At 43.4% G+C, this 16,497-nt stretch overlaps 1 protein-coding gene across 1 annotated transcript in view; it reads left to right on the top strand.

Moving 5' to 3' along the window:
* The window catches only part of TCERG1L (transcription elongation regulator 1 like), a 98,258-nt gene extending 82,439 nt beyond the window's left edge, over positions 1–15,819 (top strand). Inside the window, exons 9-13 of the mRNA XM_059821465.1 lie at positions 141–210; positions 6,607–6,742; positions 10,707–10,796; positions 14,033–14,151; positions 15,663–15,819. Of these exons, the coding sequence (XP_059677448.1) occupies positions 141–210; positions 6,607–6,742; positions 10,707–10,796; positions 14,033–14,151; positions 15,663–15,819 (572 nt within the window). The remainder of the gene's footprint in view (positions 1–140; positions 211–6,606; positions 6,743–10,706; positions 10,797–14,032; positions 14,152–15,662) is intronic.
* The last annotated feature ends 678 nt before the right edge of the window (positions 15,820–16,497 follow it).

Below are 16,497 nucleotides of genomic sequence, written 5' to 3'. Positions count from 1 at the left end.
TATTTTTAAAGCACTCTGTGGAGAGTGAAAAATAGTAAATACCTGAGCAGCAGCCAAAGACAAGAAATGAAAGGTTAATCTGAGGAATTTGTATTCCCATTTATCTAGTTCAAATCTAATAACTATTTATTTCTTTTTAGCAGATAAATGTGTTAGTTCTTGTCCAGGGGATGAAAATGATGATCTTAGCATCAAAACTAAGAGAAATAAGTAAGTTCTAAAGTTTCCTTATCTATATGTAATGTTGAGAAGCTAACGTCTGGTACAAATAAGTGCAAAGAGAAATACGGTTATTTTCTTCTGTGTGGGTAACTGCACCGATAAATTATGAGTCATTCCTAAGGTCTCCAATCTTCATCAAACTCCATGAGTCTCTAAAATACCCATTTCCCACGAACAGCATCCATGTTTGTCCGAGTAGCTCTTACGTAACCTTTGAAATGGTTAACAAAAGACTGTATGGATAAGTACTTATTTCAAAGACGTTGGATAAAAGCTTTATCTTCATTGATGTGAAGCAGATTTTTTTTCACTGGCGTCAGGGTTTCCAGGCTACCGGCTCAGAAGTATCTGGAGGTATCTCTGTTATTGTGCTTTTATTTGACCTTTATTACCTTTATTTCAAATTCTCATGAAGTAACAGGCAAAAAACCCATGTGCCAAATAAGCAACTTCCTCACCCTTTGCCAAAACAGCAAGAAAATGAAGCGAACACGTCCATGGGAAGGAGTACTTAGGGACGTTTCATTCTATTTAACCTTTGGCCAGTACCTGCCTGTCGGGTCAGTTGCTCACGTGGACTGGTGATGATTAAGATACTGGTTTGGACCATTCAAAAATAAATCTGTAAAATAAATCTGCGCAGATAGCGTGTTATATTTTGGGGGCCATTTTGATTAGTAAGCACAACAAATTTCAGTATTTTTCAGGTGAATATATTGAAGATTATTATACTCTGCCTTCTATTGCCATTCTTACCCTACGACATTGGGTGGTTCTTTTGACCTTGTTACGGGTCTCTGTGGATTTGTGTTATTATGAAGGAAGAATCAGATACTCCGGGTTCAGTACTCGGACTACTGTGCATTTAATCGTTGGTATAAAAGGGTTTATTTATACTTTATATATACTAAACATGTACTTTTACTATTTACATAGTATTTAGTATTTAGAAACTTAGTATCAATGTTTATATTTAGTATAAAAGTAATTAAGAATACTTTTACTGACAGCAGTGGGTCTAACAAAATTGGCCAGTATTAGGACCTGTGTATGGAAGCGGGTATTTTCCATGTGCTATTAAGGTGATTCCCTTCAGTGGCTGGCTGAGAAGATGTGAAAATGTCTTTCCATTAATGTGCATAAATGGAATTCTAAAACTCCAGAAGCTTGTTCACAAACTCAAGAGAAACGCACTTACTGAAAGATGACTGTATCAAAGTAGGCTTGGGCTTACCGTGCAGCGTGTCGGAAGGCTAGGCAGTGCCTCTTTCACTGGCTACTTGAGAATAAGGAATATTGTCTCATCGTCATCAGAGTTCATGACTTACTCGCTTTTGAAAGACTAACTTTGGGTTTTTTAGTCTCTTATTTTCTTTACACTCAAAAGGACATTGTCAAAATTGTTAAGACCCAAATATGGACCATCTTCCTATATATTTGCAGAATTTATCTTTTATTATTTTTATTTACTTGCAGAAATACATTTTGATAGAATTTTATTTTTCCCCAAAGCAAATAGGTAAATACAGTTCAAGCTGGGCAATCTCAGCCCATCACAGACATGCTGCATGACTCTCCTGCCTTAATGCATTGCAGCATCTTTCTTGTGGTATATATTTGCACATACATATAGACGTATAAGCATAAATCATGCAGGCACCTGGCTAAAAGTGCAGTCATGTCAGAAATCTCGCAGCATGGTGGCAAGCACCTCCAGTTGCCAGCAACGTCTGCTGTGGCATGGGGAGGAAAACAGCGGCCACGGTCTCTGCCGGTGCTGTAAAGGCATCTTGCATGGCGAGGAGCATTCATGGGATGGGGAGGCATCCTTTGGGTCTTGAAAGGTCATTTGAGTCACAGGCAACACCAGCTGCTCTTGGCTGTGACTTTATGCCACAAAAGTTAAATAGCACGTGATAATGTATATCGCCTGCTGTTTATGTCATCACTTGTCTTTGTATTATGCTATATTTATGTATGGTATAACAAACAATACAACTTTTATCATACTTGAGATTTTTGGCAAGATATTGAGGGGATATTTAAAGCTCTGGGAAACCCTATCCTAAGTTCTATCTTTAACTTAAAAAATAAATCTTTTGATTAGTAGGAACCAATTCTTACTTGCTGTCTTTGGGCAATCAGTCCTAAAGTCAGGGCAACAGTCACATAATAAACAAGTAAGATTTGGCTTGACAGCACAGCAGTTTCTCAGACTTCATTGTGATGATCCCAATTCCCCAGAAGTTTGACCTGTCACCAAAAAGCCATAAAGCGTTTATTTTTCTGTCCGCAGAACATACATCCCCAAACTACTACATGATTTCTACAGCCGTTTTGAATTTTAAATTCTCTTCTATAACATGTGAAGATCTCCTGACATTTTGCTTTGTGCCCTGAAACAATAGCAGAATATAGCGGTTCATGGATGGACCTTTAAAATACTGACCTTTCACGAAAGAAATGCAGTCTAAGTGCTTGTTTAACTGTGTTAATGTTTGACCTTGGCTAACAGTTCATGACATAAAAAAGTAAAATATTGTAGGTTTTTCATGTCAAACTAGAATTTAGTTATCCTCAGGATGAAAATCATGTATCAACTCTTTTGCTGTCCTAAGATTGTTTTCCTTAATGTGATTGAGACGTCTCCCTGGAGCTCGTGGGGTACCGTCCCAGCTGGGTGTCCACTGCAGCGGGCAGCTCCCCTCTCCATGGCTGAGACCTAGCAATGCTCGTTTGCACAGCAGCTAAAATCGCTGCTGCCATCAGTGTTTGGAACAGATATTCTTGTTTCTAAGTGCTGTGGGTCTCAGTTGCCTACATCTGTGTGTGTCTGAATTAGTCAGCCAACAGCAGAACTGATTTAAAACCTGTGGCCCGTAATTCCGTGTAAGAAAAGCAGCTGAGTTAACTCCGTGCCATAAAGAGCAAAAGGGGAATTCTCAAGATGCAGAGTCTGCTGAAGTGCTGGTTAAGCTCTGAGTTTTGGGTAAGGGGATACACATCACCAGCTTTTCATCTTCCAAGTTGCACGTACAAGGTCCAAGTCTCCCTTTCCGTTTCCTCTGCTTTGTTTTACTTGGGAATGGACAAAGTGCTGCTCACTCCGGACTGAATCCAGAGGTGAAAAAAGATTTGTCTTTACAGGAAACCAAATGAATTTTCATTTTGGTGCTGGACGGCTAGAAAAACTATTTCTGTTGCTGTCATAGCCACATTAATAATCGCATATGAAGCCAGCTAATGTTTTCCTACACGTAACAGAGAACACTGTTGGGAGACAGGGACGCCCTGTCATCCCGTCATACCCATACCGGGATGCTGTGAGCATCTGTCCCGTGCGGATGCCCGGCTGCTGGGCTGGATGGGCACGCCGGGGGCAGGAGGCCCCCGGAGCCCAGACCGCGCTGCACAGGCGGGCACCGCTGGCTCAGCACGCTGCCTTCCCGCACCGGGCAGGGCTCGGCATGCACTGAGATCCGCTGCCAGCGGAAGGCGGGTTGCAGCTGGACACTCGCAGCCCTGTGCCTGACACCCGCAGCGGAACGGGAAATTGAACCCCGTTTTTACCCCCACACAGCCATTACCCACTTATTTGTGGAATATCAACATTTGTTCTTGGTTAAGTGTAACTAAAAACAGAGGTGTTACATGCTTTCAGGGTTTGTTTTTAAATGTGCTGTATTCCCTATTCTGTTTTACTTAATTTAAGTTACTTAGTAAATCATATTGTTTCTTTGACATACAGTAAATCCTCGGCTATACAGAAAGCACTGTGCCAAGGATAAGGTCTAATTCTGTCAAAGTTCCAGCACAATTCTTCAGAATTCAACTCGGGGGTCATCGCACAGGTGTATGGGAGAGGTTTCCAATTGGAGTATTTTTGCATCAGTTGTCAATTCCAGTATTCACATTTATGTCTCTATTCACATTTACATATTGAGTTTACATGGGTGAGAACAGGTCTGCTAGCTCCCTTCTCCTGCCGCGTGCTTTGCCGGTGACAGAGCTGGCAGAGGGCCTGACCCAGAGCTGGCTGCAGAAGCCGGCAGGACTCCCTCCTTTCCCGCGGGGCCGTCGGCACAGCCTCTGCCCAGTGCTTCCAGCCAGAACCCGCAGCTGCAGGTGTGGGAGCTCTGGCCTCCGCAAGCTGCTGTTGCACTTGTGTTCGCGTTCCGCTGGGGTATAATGAAACCGCTTAAAGATACTGAAGTCAAATTCTTACTCGGGCAGTGCTCTGGTTGTGCTCTCTACAAGAGAAAAACAGTCTTCAGAGAGACATAGGTTTTCTGGGCTTTCTTCACAGAATGACAGAAGGGCTCGGGGGTCTCTGTCCCACCCCGCTCAGGGACGTGTCGGGGCAGGTTTGAGCATCCCCAGGGATGGAGCCCCACGGCCTCCCTGGGCAGCCTGCCCCGCTGTCCGACCACCCTCACAGGAAAAAAGCTTTTTCTTACGCTTAGATGGATTTGCCTGTGTTTCAGTTTGTGCCCACTGCCTCTTCTCCTTCCAGTGGGTACCAGTTAGACAAGAACCTCCCGCCGCCCTATCCAGTTTGAGATGTGCAGGCTTCCAAGCTCGTGCTAGTAGGCTGTCCGTATGTGTCCGTCTGAGCAGAAAGTCGCATAGCTTGTTGTGCAGATCATTGTATTATTTGCTGAAGAAGATTGTATTCATTATTGTCATCTTTGGCATGAGAAGAAAGTCTGTGTCATTTGCAGCATCATTTTCAGTTGCGTAGGGAGGGCTGAAGGGAAGAGGGGCTCTTCTGGTGCTTGGCTTGTGGAGCAGTGTTGTGTATTTCTCTGGTTTGGCCTGAAAAAGCTCTTTGTGTGCACTAGAACTTGGATTGGGCCTTTCATGGATCATGTCACAGAATAGAATTTGTTATTACGATACAAAAGTCAGTGTCATTCTGTGAAGAACACCAGTTTGATATCTCTCAAATCCCTAGTAATACAGCATCATTTTAGGGTAAGTGTAAGTGTAATGCAATTATTTGTAGAAGGAAGTTAATACGCTCGAGCTTACGTTACATACTGATCTAATTCATTTGCTTGGGAATAAAGAAGTGTTTTCCTGTTGAAATTTCAAGCTACGTATTATTCTGTAGTGGTGAAAATTGCATCAGTAGGAAGTGCAGTCACGCCTGGTAGGAGTCCAGAATCAAATCACCTTACTTTCATTACCCTCGCTTGAACCTTGTGAAAGACCTCCAGATCTTTCCAGAAAGAGCCTTAATTTGTCCTGAAGCCATTCATTGCTCAAAGCGTTACGAAAGAGCAGGATGGACCCAGAGCAGAAGTCTGATTTCGAGGTCTGAGTTGGCCACCTTCTCTGAAGTCAGGCGTTCCGTATCCCCATCTCACATCCCATCACCTCCTGAAGCAGACCCCTTCCTACTTTCGAGGTTCCCATATAATTAAGCTCTCCCTGCAGATGCTGAGGGCCCACAGGCGCAAATCTTCAGCCCTCCGAACAGCGGAGAAATAGGCGTTCGCTTCCAGCGCTGTGAGAGTGCAGTGTTAATGGTCTCTAACTCTGTTAAAACTATGTAGATGTTTATCCGGTGTGAAACAGTTCAGCTCCAGCGATGACACCGATGACGTAGGATTGCAGCCGAGGAGAGCATCACTCCTACACTGCTGCCACTTCATGGTGCACCTTGCAGTAAACCGTCCTTTCCTGAAATGAGCGCAGCGGTGCTATGTACGTGCCTTTACCCGGGGGCTCGTGTAGGCAAAGGGACTCAGGCAACACGTAGTAGGTATTTTCTCAGAAACGCCTATTTGTTCTAATCAGATGCTTTCTTGGAAAAAGGCTGTCAGGATAAATATAGACCTTCTGGCACGGACAAAGGGCAGGTTCCTTGCCGATGCTTTATTGCAGGTTTGTGCGCGTGATGCATTGCCAGATTAATTCCCTTAGGAGTGAGCTCGTGGGGTGCATGGGAACATAAAATAAAGATCAGTGTTGACTTTCAACTTTGGGGGCACAAAAGCAGGAAAGAAAAATAAAACAAGATGAGTCTCTTCAGTCACTCCTTTAAAGTCTCCCCTCCTCGACAAATGTTATATAAAGCTGTCACTTTTCTGTAGCTTGAAATATAGCATAGCATTTCACTGCTGAGTTCCTGTTTGATCACACCGACAGACCATCCTTCCGCAGAACGAGCTTTCGGAGGTCCCTTGGCAGGGCCCTCAAGCCCCACGGTTTAATAACGAACCGCAGGTTTGGGTCACTGCTCAGCCGTCAGCATCCGCTCCCTGCCCGCTCCATGCCCACGAAGAAGTCCTGCCATCCGGGAGGGTTTTCTAGAGAGGCTTAAAAATCCCCTCCCGAGCTGACAATTACTGAACTGTTTTCTGTCTTACTTTGTTAAAGAACAGAAGATTCCCGAGCGGCTGACCAGGGGAAGGCTGAAATGGAGGAGAAAAATGAGGAAACATCAGCACCTCAGATCACGCCTCCCCTAGAAGAGCGCATCACTCATTTCCGAGACATGCTTCTGGAGAGAGGGGTAAGAAATGCGCTTGCTTTCCTTGACATATCTCATTTGTGAAAACAGGGCATCATCTCCAACCACCACAGGAATCATTTCATAACTACGACTTAGCAGTCAAATGAAGAATTATTGAGAGGGGTTTTTCTGTCTGTTAACCATGTCGGTTTTGTCTTGCTTCACTGCGATTTTTCTTCCGATGCCATCCAGTCAAACGCGGCTGTGCAGAGCTGAAAGCCCTTTGCAGGTGCGGTTCCAAATCAATTCCTGTAGTCAGACCCAAAGAGAGCCAGAGGCAGTAGCTCTTCCAGCACAGACCGGGGGCTCAGCAGGGCGTGGGGACCGCAGCCACATGCCATCCCGGGGGCCCCGGGCGAACCCCAGAAATGATGAACAAAGAACAAAAGGTGCGTTGTGTCCATCACCTGAGAGACAGCGCCAGGCTCAGACACAGTCCTCGCAAGCTCTTCGCTCTCCTTAGCACGGGAGAGCTTTCATCACTGCAAACTCCAGCAATCCCAGCAGTGGGAAGACAAATTTGCTTACTGGCCATCCAAAATCTGCCCGTCTGTTAGGAAAGGATGTGCTGGAGTCTCACGAGGGGTAAGAAAACCTGCCCTTTTCCCTGGACCTCCCTGACTGTCCTTGGACGTCCTTGAGAAGAGCTGGTGGTTCCAGCTGAGGTGCAGGAGCGTGGGATGCTCAGGGCTTTGGGCTGAGCAGGGGCAAGGAGAGGCGGCCCGTCCGCGGCCAGCCAGGCTGCAGCCCCTGGAGCATCCTTCCCTCCCGCAGACCTGGCGGCTGCGGAGCCGGTGCAGGTTCCGGGAGGGCTCGGAGTTATTGCAGCCGTTACACCGTGACCTAATCAAGATTGCGAGTCGATAGATGGAGCATAAATTCAATTTGCAGATAGAACCCATCAGCGCTGGGTGCCTCGTGACCACCAGTGAAATACGAATTACAGATCACATAATAGCATCCGGTGACTGATTTGGTAAAGAGCTTCAGCCTGGCTTCTGTTTTCTGGGCAGCACTTCCAAACCTGTGCTGAACCGGCCACGTAAAGAGTACCGTCCACATGAGGAATTTTGGATACCGTTATTTATCAACGTAAAATCACCTCCACGGAAGTTCATCTCTCAGTGTCCCTTCTTCCAGAGAACTGATGATTCTGAGCGTGAATGGAATTAATAAACATAACACATTTAGGCCCTGATCCTGCAAATGTAAATGGCTGTATGCAGCATATGCAGATTTTATACCTCCCTCCAACACTCTGCAAATATGTATTCTATAGAAGTTCATGTAATCTCTGGAAAGAAAAAAACCCAAGGTGTCTGTTGGTAGGCGGTAAAGCCTATAAAATTTATCACTGGTAATCAGTGGACTTTAAAGGTAGATAATTAAAGCTTCAGAAGTAAATTATCTCCAGACCTGCTTTATTAATACATTTTGTTATTTATGCTTAAAAAATGCAGACGTGCCATAAACGAATACTGGTTGAAGACTTCTGCTGACATATTTTAAATCAGGGGGCAGTAAGTCAAAATTTGAAAGTATTAGGGATATTCTATAATAGAATTCCTCAAGCGTTTCCACTGTAAGATCCAGACTTGCTCATAAGAAATTCAGGGAGTTTACTGTTTGGTTTTGCTGTTATTTCAAAACGTAGAGATAGTAGGTTACTTCGCTTTTGCCCTAAGCATTTTTTAAATGTCCGGAGAAGCCGCTGGTTCGCACCAGCTGGTTGGCATTGCTTGAAATGCAGTGAGGCCATTAGTGTTATTTTAAATGGATTATTTAAACGAACGTCTCCTGCCGTTTCCTTGTAATGTTATTTCTCAAGAAGTTACTTGATGGCATTACAAAGAGCTTGAACTGGATCGAGTTCTTCAGAGTACTTCTGAATCTTCCTACGGAAATCGTATCAGCAGGAGGATATTGTAACATTTTGAAAATAAAATGTGATTTTGGTGTAGCTCCAAGACAATAGCACTGTTCTTCAGTCCGTGGCAAGTTTTCCAATGCCACAATGTAATCTCTGCTGTCCTCCTGGAAGTTTAAAAATTCTCACAAAATCCTGAGAAAATCCAAGCCTCTTCCTGGCTCCCTCGCAGCCGGGGACCAAAATACCCACGTTCCCCCGTCTGCACTTCCAGGAAATTCTTCTCTTTGCTAGGAGGGTGTCAGTGAAACAAGACTTTTTTAAGGATTCAAAATGATATTTTTTTTCTCACAATTTTGCCTTCTTAATGTTGGAGGGAAAAAAGGGGGGCTGGGGATCCTAACCCCCACCTTCCCATCTCATTTTTTTTCCCTCTGGTTCAGAGCAGGGCTTGAGAACTGGAAGCCCACAAGAAGCTCAGATCTCTCTCCTCCTTCTTCTCTCTCCTCCTTCTCATCCGCGGTGATACCAGGCCACAGAAGTCATTATTTATTCTGGGAAGAGATGCCATCCCCACCATCCCCAGTGGATGTGTTCCCTGGTTGATGTCCCGTGGTAGGGAAGAAGACCACGGTACAATACACGTTGGGAGATTAGTCAGAGTATTAATATTTTATATGCATTTTCAGAGCTCCAAGATGAGTATCCTGAACAGCATATGACATGTGTAGCTAGAATTGAATTATAAATATCAGTAGCCAACATTTATTTTAGGTATATGTCTGCAGTGTGTGAAATGTAATAATTATTAAACAAAAAATCATAAACAGGAATGATTACATGATAAATTAGCCCGAGCTTAACTAGCTTTGAGTTCAAACTGGCCTTTGTACTGGAAACAAAGCTGATGTCCAAGAGAGAGTATAAAAAACGTCCTGAAAAAAAGGATTCCTGCTGCTGAGCCTTGGGGGGGGGAAGCCCCAAAGCCCAGGACTTCGCTGCCAGCGTGGGCATGGGAGGCGAAGCGCAAGCTGCGAGAAGACGATGTTTGGAGGAGGCAGCCCTGCATCACTGCGCATCCGGAAAGTTAGCCTGAACTTCGCATTTTCCGATTTCTAACCACTCCAAGAGGAAAACCAGTCCATTTAAACCCACTTGCCTGTTGGAGTGTCAATTACTCTATTTTAATTATACTTCATATATGTATTTTTTTTAGTGGATTTACTCTTCTTTGTTATTAGATGGCGTGATTAGAATAGTCTGTGTCACTCCAGAGTTTTTTGTAACAAACTAATGCACAGTTGTGCGAGGTACCGAACTCAGGCTGGGGGTTTCCGTCCTGTGCTTCCAGACCGTCACTTTGTGAACGCCGCGGGCAAAAGGGACGGGGCAGGTGAGGGACCTGCTCAGATTCGTGGTGGCCCTTACAGCCCACACACCGTTGAGAGGTTTCGGAAAAGATGGAAGAACCTCTGCAGGAGCGTGGTAGTCTCATTTCACGTGGCTGCGGGAACGTGGGCGATGCACGGAGCTGGGGTGGACACCCAGGGTCCCGCTCCGGAGAGCTGGATTCAGCGGAAAAGGGGAGAAGCCGCAAAATGGAGGAGCTGTGACAGCTGTGCTCGGGGGGGGGAAGCGACACATTTCCTACAAAAACATGGTGCTTTGAAGATGTTGGCTAGTAGTTCTTCAGCGTGTGCGTGCATTGACAGCCTGATTTGGGTTACAGTTTAAATTTTGGAGAGAAGGGGAGTTAAAGCTGAGATAATTGCTTAAACGGAAATTGATCCTTCTGTTGTACAAAGGGGATAATAAAACGGCATTTTCCTTTCTGCTACAGATTCTTCCCATCGAAAATGTGGAACGAGCATCTCCCAGATACTGATGGAGATGTCCTAGAGCAAATCAATACTAATGGTGTGGGGGTGACCAGAACGTTGCCAGAAACAGATTAAAATTCAACTTCCAACCGCTCTGAGGCATCCTTTAGAGGGTTCATTAGCTTTCTGAACTACTCTTTTGCTTCACCTTGGAACATCTCTTCTTTCACATCCTTATTAAAATTCCTTCATGCAGCTGTGTTTGTGTACTTCACAGGTTTCGGCATTTTCTACGTGGGAAAAAGAGTTGCACAAAATAGTATTTGATCCACGCTACCTTCTCCTAAATTCAGAAGAACGTAAACAGGTGAGCGTTACCTCCAGTGTTGCTTCTGATTGGCAGCAAGCATCTCCCAAATTAACCGTAATAACAGAGTAATTACCGTGGCAGGATAAAAAGGATTGCGTACAATGAAGTTTTCTTGTTTGAGTTTTGCGGTGAGACTGGTGCACATAGAGACGAGCTGCGGTCTCTTGGGCTGTAGGAACAACTCCTGCTGAGGCTGGGAAACTGGGCTGTAGAAAGGAAATGGCCATAAGGCAATGTTTCCACTCTGAATTATTTAAATATTGTAGAGAGCCTACTTAATTTTTATTACTTAGAGGGTTTTCTAGGAGTTTGGCAGTGGTTACTGTTCTATTTTGCAATAACTGAACTTGCAGGACACAGATGGGTAGAGCGCCGTGGCTATGCTGGTGTCTGTTTGCAAGGGTTTCGTTTTCCCGGCAAGCTGCAAAGGGAAGTTGACTTTTTGCTGCCTTGTTTATTTGGGCTTTAAGTATCACTGGGGATCTAAAAGGACCCGAGGGCTGCAGATCAGTAAAAAATTTAGGAGAGATGCAAGGTTGTTGCGGAGAAGGTGAACGCTTCTGTTCTGTAGTTATTTCTCTTCCTTACCAGTCTTCTGTCATCCTGGAGAAGGAAGAATTTTGAATACGGAATTGTCCATTTTTTAAATAAACGCAATGAAAAATGTACTTATTCCTATTCTGTTGCGCTGGGGCCCATATTGTCTTGTGATTCTCCAGAGAGCTTCCTGTAGGTATTTACTGAGGGAGTGGGCACATACATCTTCATTTACTCCCTTTCCAATATTTTCTTTACTAAGAAAAAAAATGAAATAATAATGAAATATGGGAATGAAAATGTAAGAGAAACTGCTAGAATGGAAAAATACTGCTAGACAAGAGACTAAGCGGAGGGTTTTGTATTTATTTCAGGGAATCAGCAAGGACAAAACCTAGACCTTGATGAGTCAATCAAGATCTATTACTGCTTTCATTTTATCAGCCTTGGAGATGGTATAATAAAAACACATCATGAATACACATAATATAATGTGCTTGAAGCACTGCTGAGGGGGACCTCATTTGTGAGGTACATTTAATACTCGAGGAAAGGGTTATGAAAAGCAAGCGGTGGGCAGTCCTGCCGATAGCAACCCGTACTCAGGCAGAGGTTGGCTCTGCCAGTGACAGTAATTCAGAGCTGGTGGGGAAGAGGGTGGTCATCGGTTGCTCTTCTGCAAAACAGCGTAGGCTTGGGAGCACATGCCAGGTGTGTAATATATTTTAGATACTACGCTTGAAGTTAAGATTACTAGACGTTCATTATGAGTAGTGCTGTTTAATTAGACCCCGTTTCCCTCCAAGAATACTTTAAGAAGAAAGTTAGACTCAGACAAGAGTAGATGCCTGATTTCATGAAAGTACTTCTTGAAGTGCAACTCAAATTAGTAGAAAACATTATTTAGGTTTATGGAAACGTACCTTCGCAGATGCTGACTGCATGGCCTGGATAGTGAGCGTCTGAGTACTTTTTAAATTATGCAAATGAATTTATATTGGAGGGGGTTAGAGGTGAAAAGTGGCTCACAAGGAAAGTGAGGAAGGAAGGAAGGAGTGAATGGAGGAATGAAGGAATGGGGGAAGGAGTGAAGGAATGAAGGAAGGAGTGACTGGTTGAAAGGAGCGAACGGATGAACGGAGGAATGAGTGCCGGCGCATGGCTGGCGGTGCTGCAGTTTTCTTCTCTCCGTGGTCAGGCAGGTAGGTTGGAGAGGGCCGGGAACGCGTTTTGGCTGTGACATGCAGGTGTCTGAGGGAACTTCCTCTTGACTTGAACTTGTGTTGAGGTGGGTGTGACTTCCAGGAGTGCAAGCTCTGCTGTCGGTGGGTGTCCTCACGCTGCCCGAGGAACAGAACGATCGGTATTGAACATCTGTGGTTTGCTCCGCTTACTTACCAATGATTTCTAAGGGGTTATTAACAGCTGAAAGATGCTACTATGTTTAAGCAAGGAACAGTGAAGGGTAAAGGAGCAACTGTATTAAAATAATGAGCTATCTGTTAATTTTGATTTATTACCTTCATAACAGCCTCACTGGTACCAGAAAGGCAAGCAATAACAGTGCCACCTACTTTATTTGTTCCATTTTTTCCGTCTCCTCTTAGACTCCACTTACGTAACTGCATACAGTATGATCAGATTTCCTAGGGTTTTCATAGTACTTCTTACCGTTGGACTTGATGATCTTAAAGGTCTTTTCCAACCTAAATGATTGTGATTCTTTCATGGCCATTTTTTGATGTTTACTTTTCCAGTGCTATTCGTTCCCTTTTCCACATACCATACTAAATACCAGTTGTAATTGGGTTACTTTAGCTTTCATGACATGTAGATTTGCCCCTGTGCATTCTCATGACTGATGAGAAAGCAACCGCGGTAGTAACCGTAGTAATCATATTGAATGTATGTAATTTGTGGTGGGAAGGATGGTGAGTATGGAAAGCTAATAGCATTTTGAGGAGCAGCTCCTTTTACTCAGCGACTTAGTGTGCCACACTTTTTAGAGCGTGAAACCAGCAGGGCCACATTTTTACTATTAAAAATGTGATTAAAGCACTTGGCAGAATTTTGTGACATAGTGAACTCCTTAACTCCTTTTCAAGACACCAAAAATCCTGATGCTGAGCGCCCTGCTGCATATTTAGCTGTCAAATACTGTTAGAGGAAGGTTGTCGACCCTTCCAAACACATTAAAGCTTTTGGGTGTATGTGTACAGAGGATCCTGTGTAAGCTCATGGGTTTTGACAACTGATGTGAAAGGTCTTCAGGCTTTTTGGGGGGTAACCTACAGAATATTGATGTTTAGCATTACAGGCATTTTCAGGAATTCCAGCAAGTCAGGAAAGATGCGAGATCCAAACTAAATAAATGCAGTCAGTTGTACAGATACACAAAAATAACCCTATAGGTCTGTCTTCAGTGAGCAAGACACTGAAGTCAGGAAGTTTTGATTTATGTTGCACTTGATGTTTGAATGAAGATGTTATCTGTCCAAATTATACCTTTTTCCAGCTACTTATTTTGTGAGAACATGATCAGTGCTGCGGGAAGCAGATTCAGCTGCGTGCGAGTCAGCCTATACTGAGGGCAGATAAGAACTGTAGGTTGTGAGATTGACAGCCCTTTGATCAAGCATAAATACCATAAGGGCCTTGTTAATAAATGCTGTATCTTGTTTCCCTTTCTTGGAAAGATATTTGAACAGTTTGTCAAGACCAGGATCAGAGAAGAGTACAAAGAAAAGAAAAACAAATTATTGTTAGCCAAAGAAGAATTTAAAAAGCTCCTTGAAGAATCCAAGTTATCGCCAAGGTATGAAGATTTGTTAAGATAAGCTTTCTCGTTTAGCCTGTGCTTATCAGCCCCAGAATGCTGAACGTACTGTTTCTAGCAACCTTGTATGTCCATTGTTACAGTGCTGTGTTGACATTTCTTCCCTGATATTTTACAATACTCTGTTATATCAGTGGGAAGGGGAACGTACCGTTTCTCTCTCTGTTCCTTTCTCTTTCTCTGTGACCAAGAATGTGTAATATTTTGCATAACACATTTATTTGACAGACATATATACGATATAATTCTAGAACACACACACATATATTAGCTATTTAAAATCAGTTACTGAATGTTAAATCTCATTTATATTAGGCATACAGCTGTAACTAGTGAAAAACTGTATTTAGGTTTGGTTTTTGATGGAAGAGAAACATAATTTAACCAAGTTTGTATTAATGCCACATCACTAAATGAAAACAAAGCATGCAATGCAATGATTTATTTTTCTACATTGACTTTTAAGGAATGGATCAAAAACTGCACAATGGCGAATGCAGTGCTTAGGATAGCACTTGCTCATTTGTATATTATATAAAAACAAAGAGATTTGTATATTATGAGTCTGGTTAAGTTGTTGGAACTAAGAAATTACGGTTTTTGCTACTAAAATACGCAGGTAATTGTACAGCACACGTAGATACAAACCGCACATCAGGCTCCGTGGAAGTAATAACGATAAGAAGTTTTTTACAACAAAACTGAGAATATTCTGGGCTAACGTAGCAGCCAAACGCTGGTTCCAGCAATGATGTTTTCAGTCTGTAAGGGCAAAATCGTGCTGGCCTACAGGACAGAGAACGTTTTTGCCGTAAACGTCTTTGTTGAGCTGACTGTGAGACCACAGCATCAAAGCAACTCATCTACCAGCAACAGCCTCTGCCCTGATTCTGATGCGCAGTCACATGCCGTGTTTGCACTGGAAAATGCTGGACCCGGCGACGAAATCCTCAGGCAAAGCTGCCTGTGGATTTCGATTCCATTGTGCCATCCCTCAAAGTTACAATTAATTTTTTGCTATTTTTAGAAAAGATGAAACTAGCGTGGTATTTCATCAGGTGTCGTGTTCTCCTGACAGTCAAAGGGCATTTGTTTGCAATTAGACACGGGTGTGGGTTTCTGCTCTGGTACAGGCTAATTATTGAAATACTGGCCATAAGTACTGGCAGACATAGATTAAAGCCGCAGTAACCTGGGCTGCAGCAGATGCTGCGTGAATGATTCAGAATTGTCCTGTCAGCTATCACCCAGATTTTTCTAAACCAAAAAATGGAAGTCAGCTATTGCAGGCTGATCCCTGAGTCCGGAGCCCGGGCAGTTCTGGCGTGGTCTCACCTCGTCATCCTGGGGGTTACCGTCATGTTCCTGTCAAATATTCCCCAGAACGCCCATTTTTAGTGTCGGTGTGAAAAGCAAAGTGAAATCCAGGTCAAAGAGTCTGAGCGTGGATTGACAAAGCCACATCTTTAAAATGTCTCTCTCTTCTGCAGAACAACGTTTAAAGAATTCGCAGAGAAATACGGAAGAGATCAGCGGTTTCGCCTTGTTCAGAAGAAGAAGGACCAAGAGCATTTTTTCAATCAGTTCATACTTATTCTAAAGAAGAGGGACAAAGAAAACAGGATAAGGCTACGGAAAATGAGATAAAAACTCCCGAAAGTGGCAATAAATACACAAGTCCACGGTGTGACTGCAGTAAGAAATTCAACTGAAGGCTAAAGCGTTCGGGGTTAAACTTGGGACAGCTTGGCGAGGAAGCGGATATCCCTGAGAAAAACTTTCTCTAAATGGAGTTTATTGAACATACATTGAATTTGTGAAGGTTGTTCTGCAGGAATCTGAAGGATATTTTGTTCTCAAAGAATTAATGTTTCATATTGAAGCTCTCTTTTGTACAACATCCAGAGTTTGATGCATTTCTAATTGCCATGATGTATCAATCCCTTAATTGTTTTAATTATGCAAATTACTTGTAATATACACAAATTATGAATCCAGTGCAGATTTGTAATTAAGCAGAAGCAGATGCCATCCATAACAATCTCAAGATATTTTCATCATTTAGGGGAATTATCTAAAGCAATCTTTGGGCAACTTTATGCATTAACATAAAGTGTTAGAGGTACGGTGGTATGCGGGAATTCATTACCCGGTGTTCATGCGTCTCTGTCCAGTTCTCTGAGTAGTAGTAATAAGATAGTAATTGTTAATCTTAGTGACGAGTGTGAAAATCTTGGCACATGTTCCATAGGAAAACTCTTAAGTATCAGAAATTGCTTTCTACTTACCATGAATGGTGCTTGCGGGCACACAGGCGATAGCAAC

This window comes from Gavia stellata, chromosome 9, assembly GCF_030936135.1.
Source record: "Gavia stellata isolate bGavSte3 chromosome 9, bGavSte3.hap2, whole genome shotgun sequence".
In the NCBI taxonomy this organism is placed as follows: Eukaryota; Metazoa; Chordata; class Aves; order Gaviiformes; family Gaviidae; genus Gavia; species Gavia stellata.
Note: the sequence above shows the minus strand (reverse complement) of the source record. Positions and strands in the feature narration are given on the sequence as shown.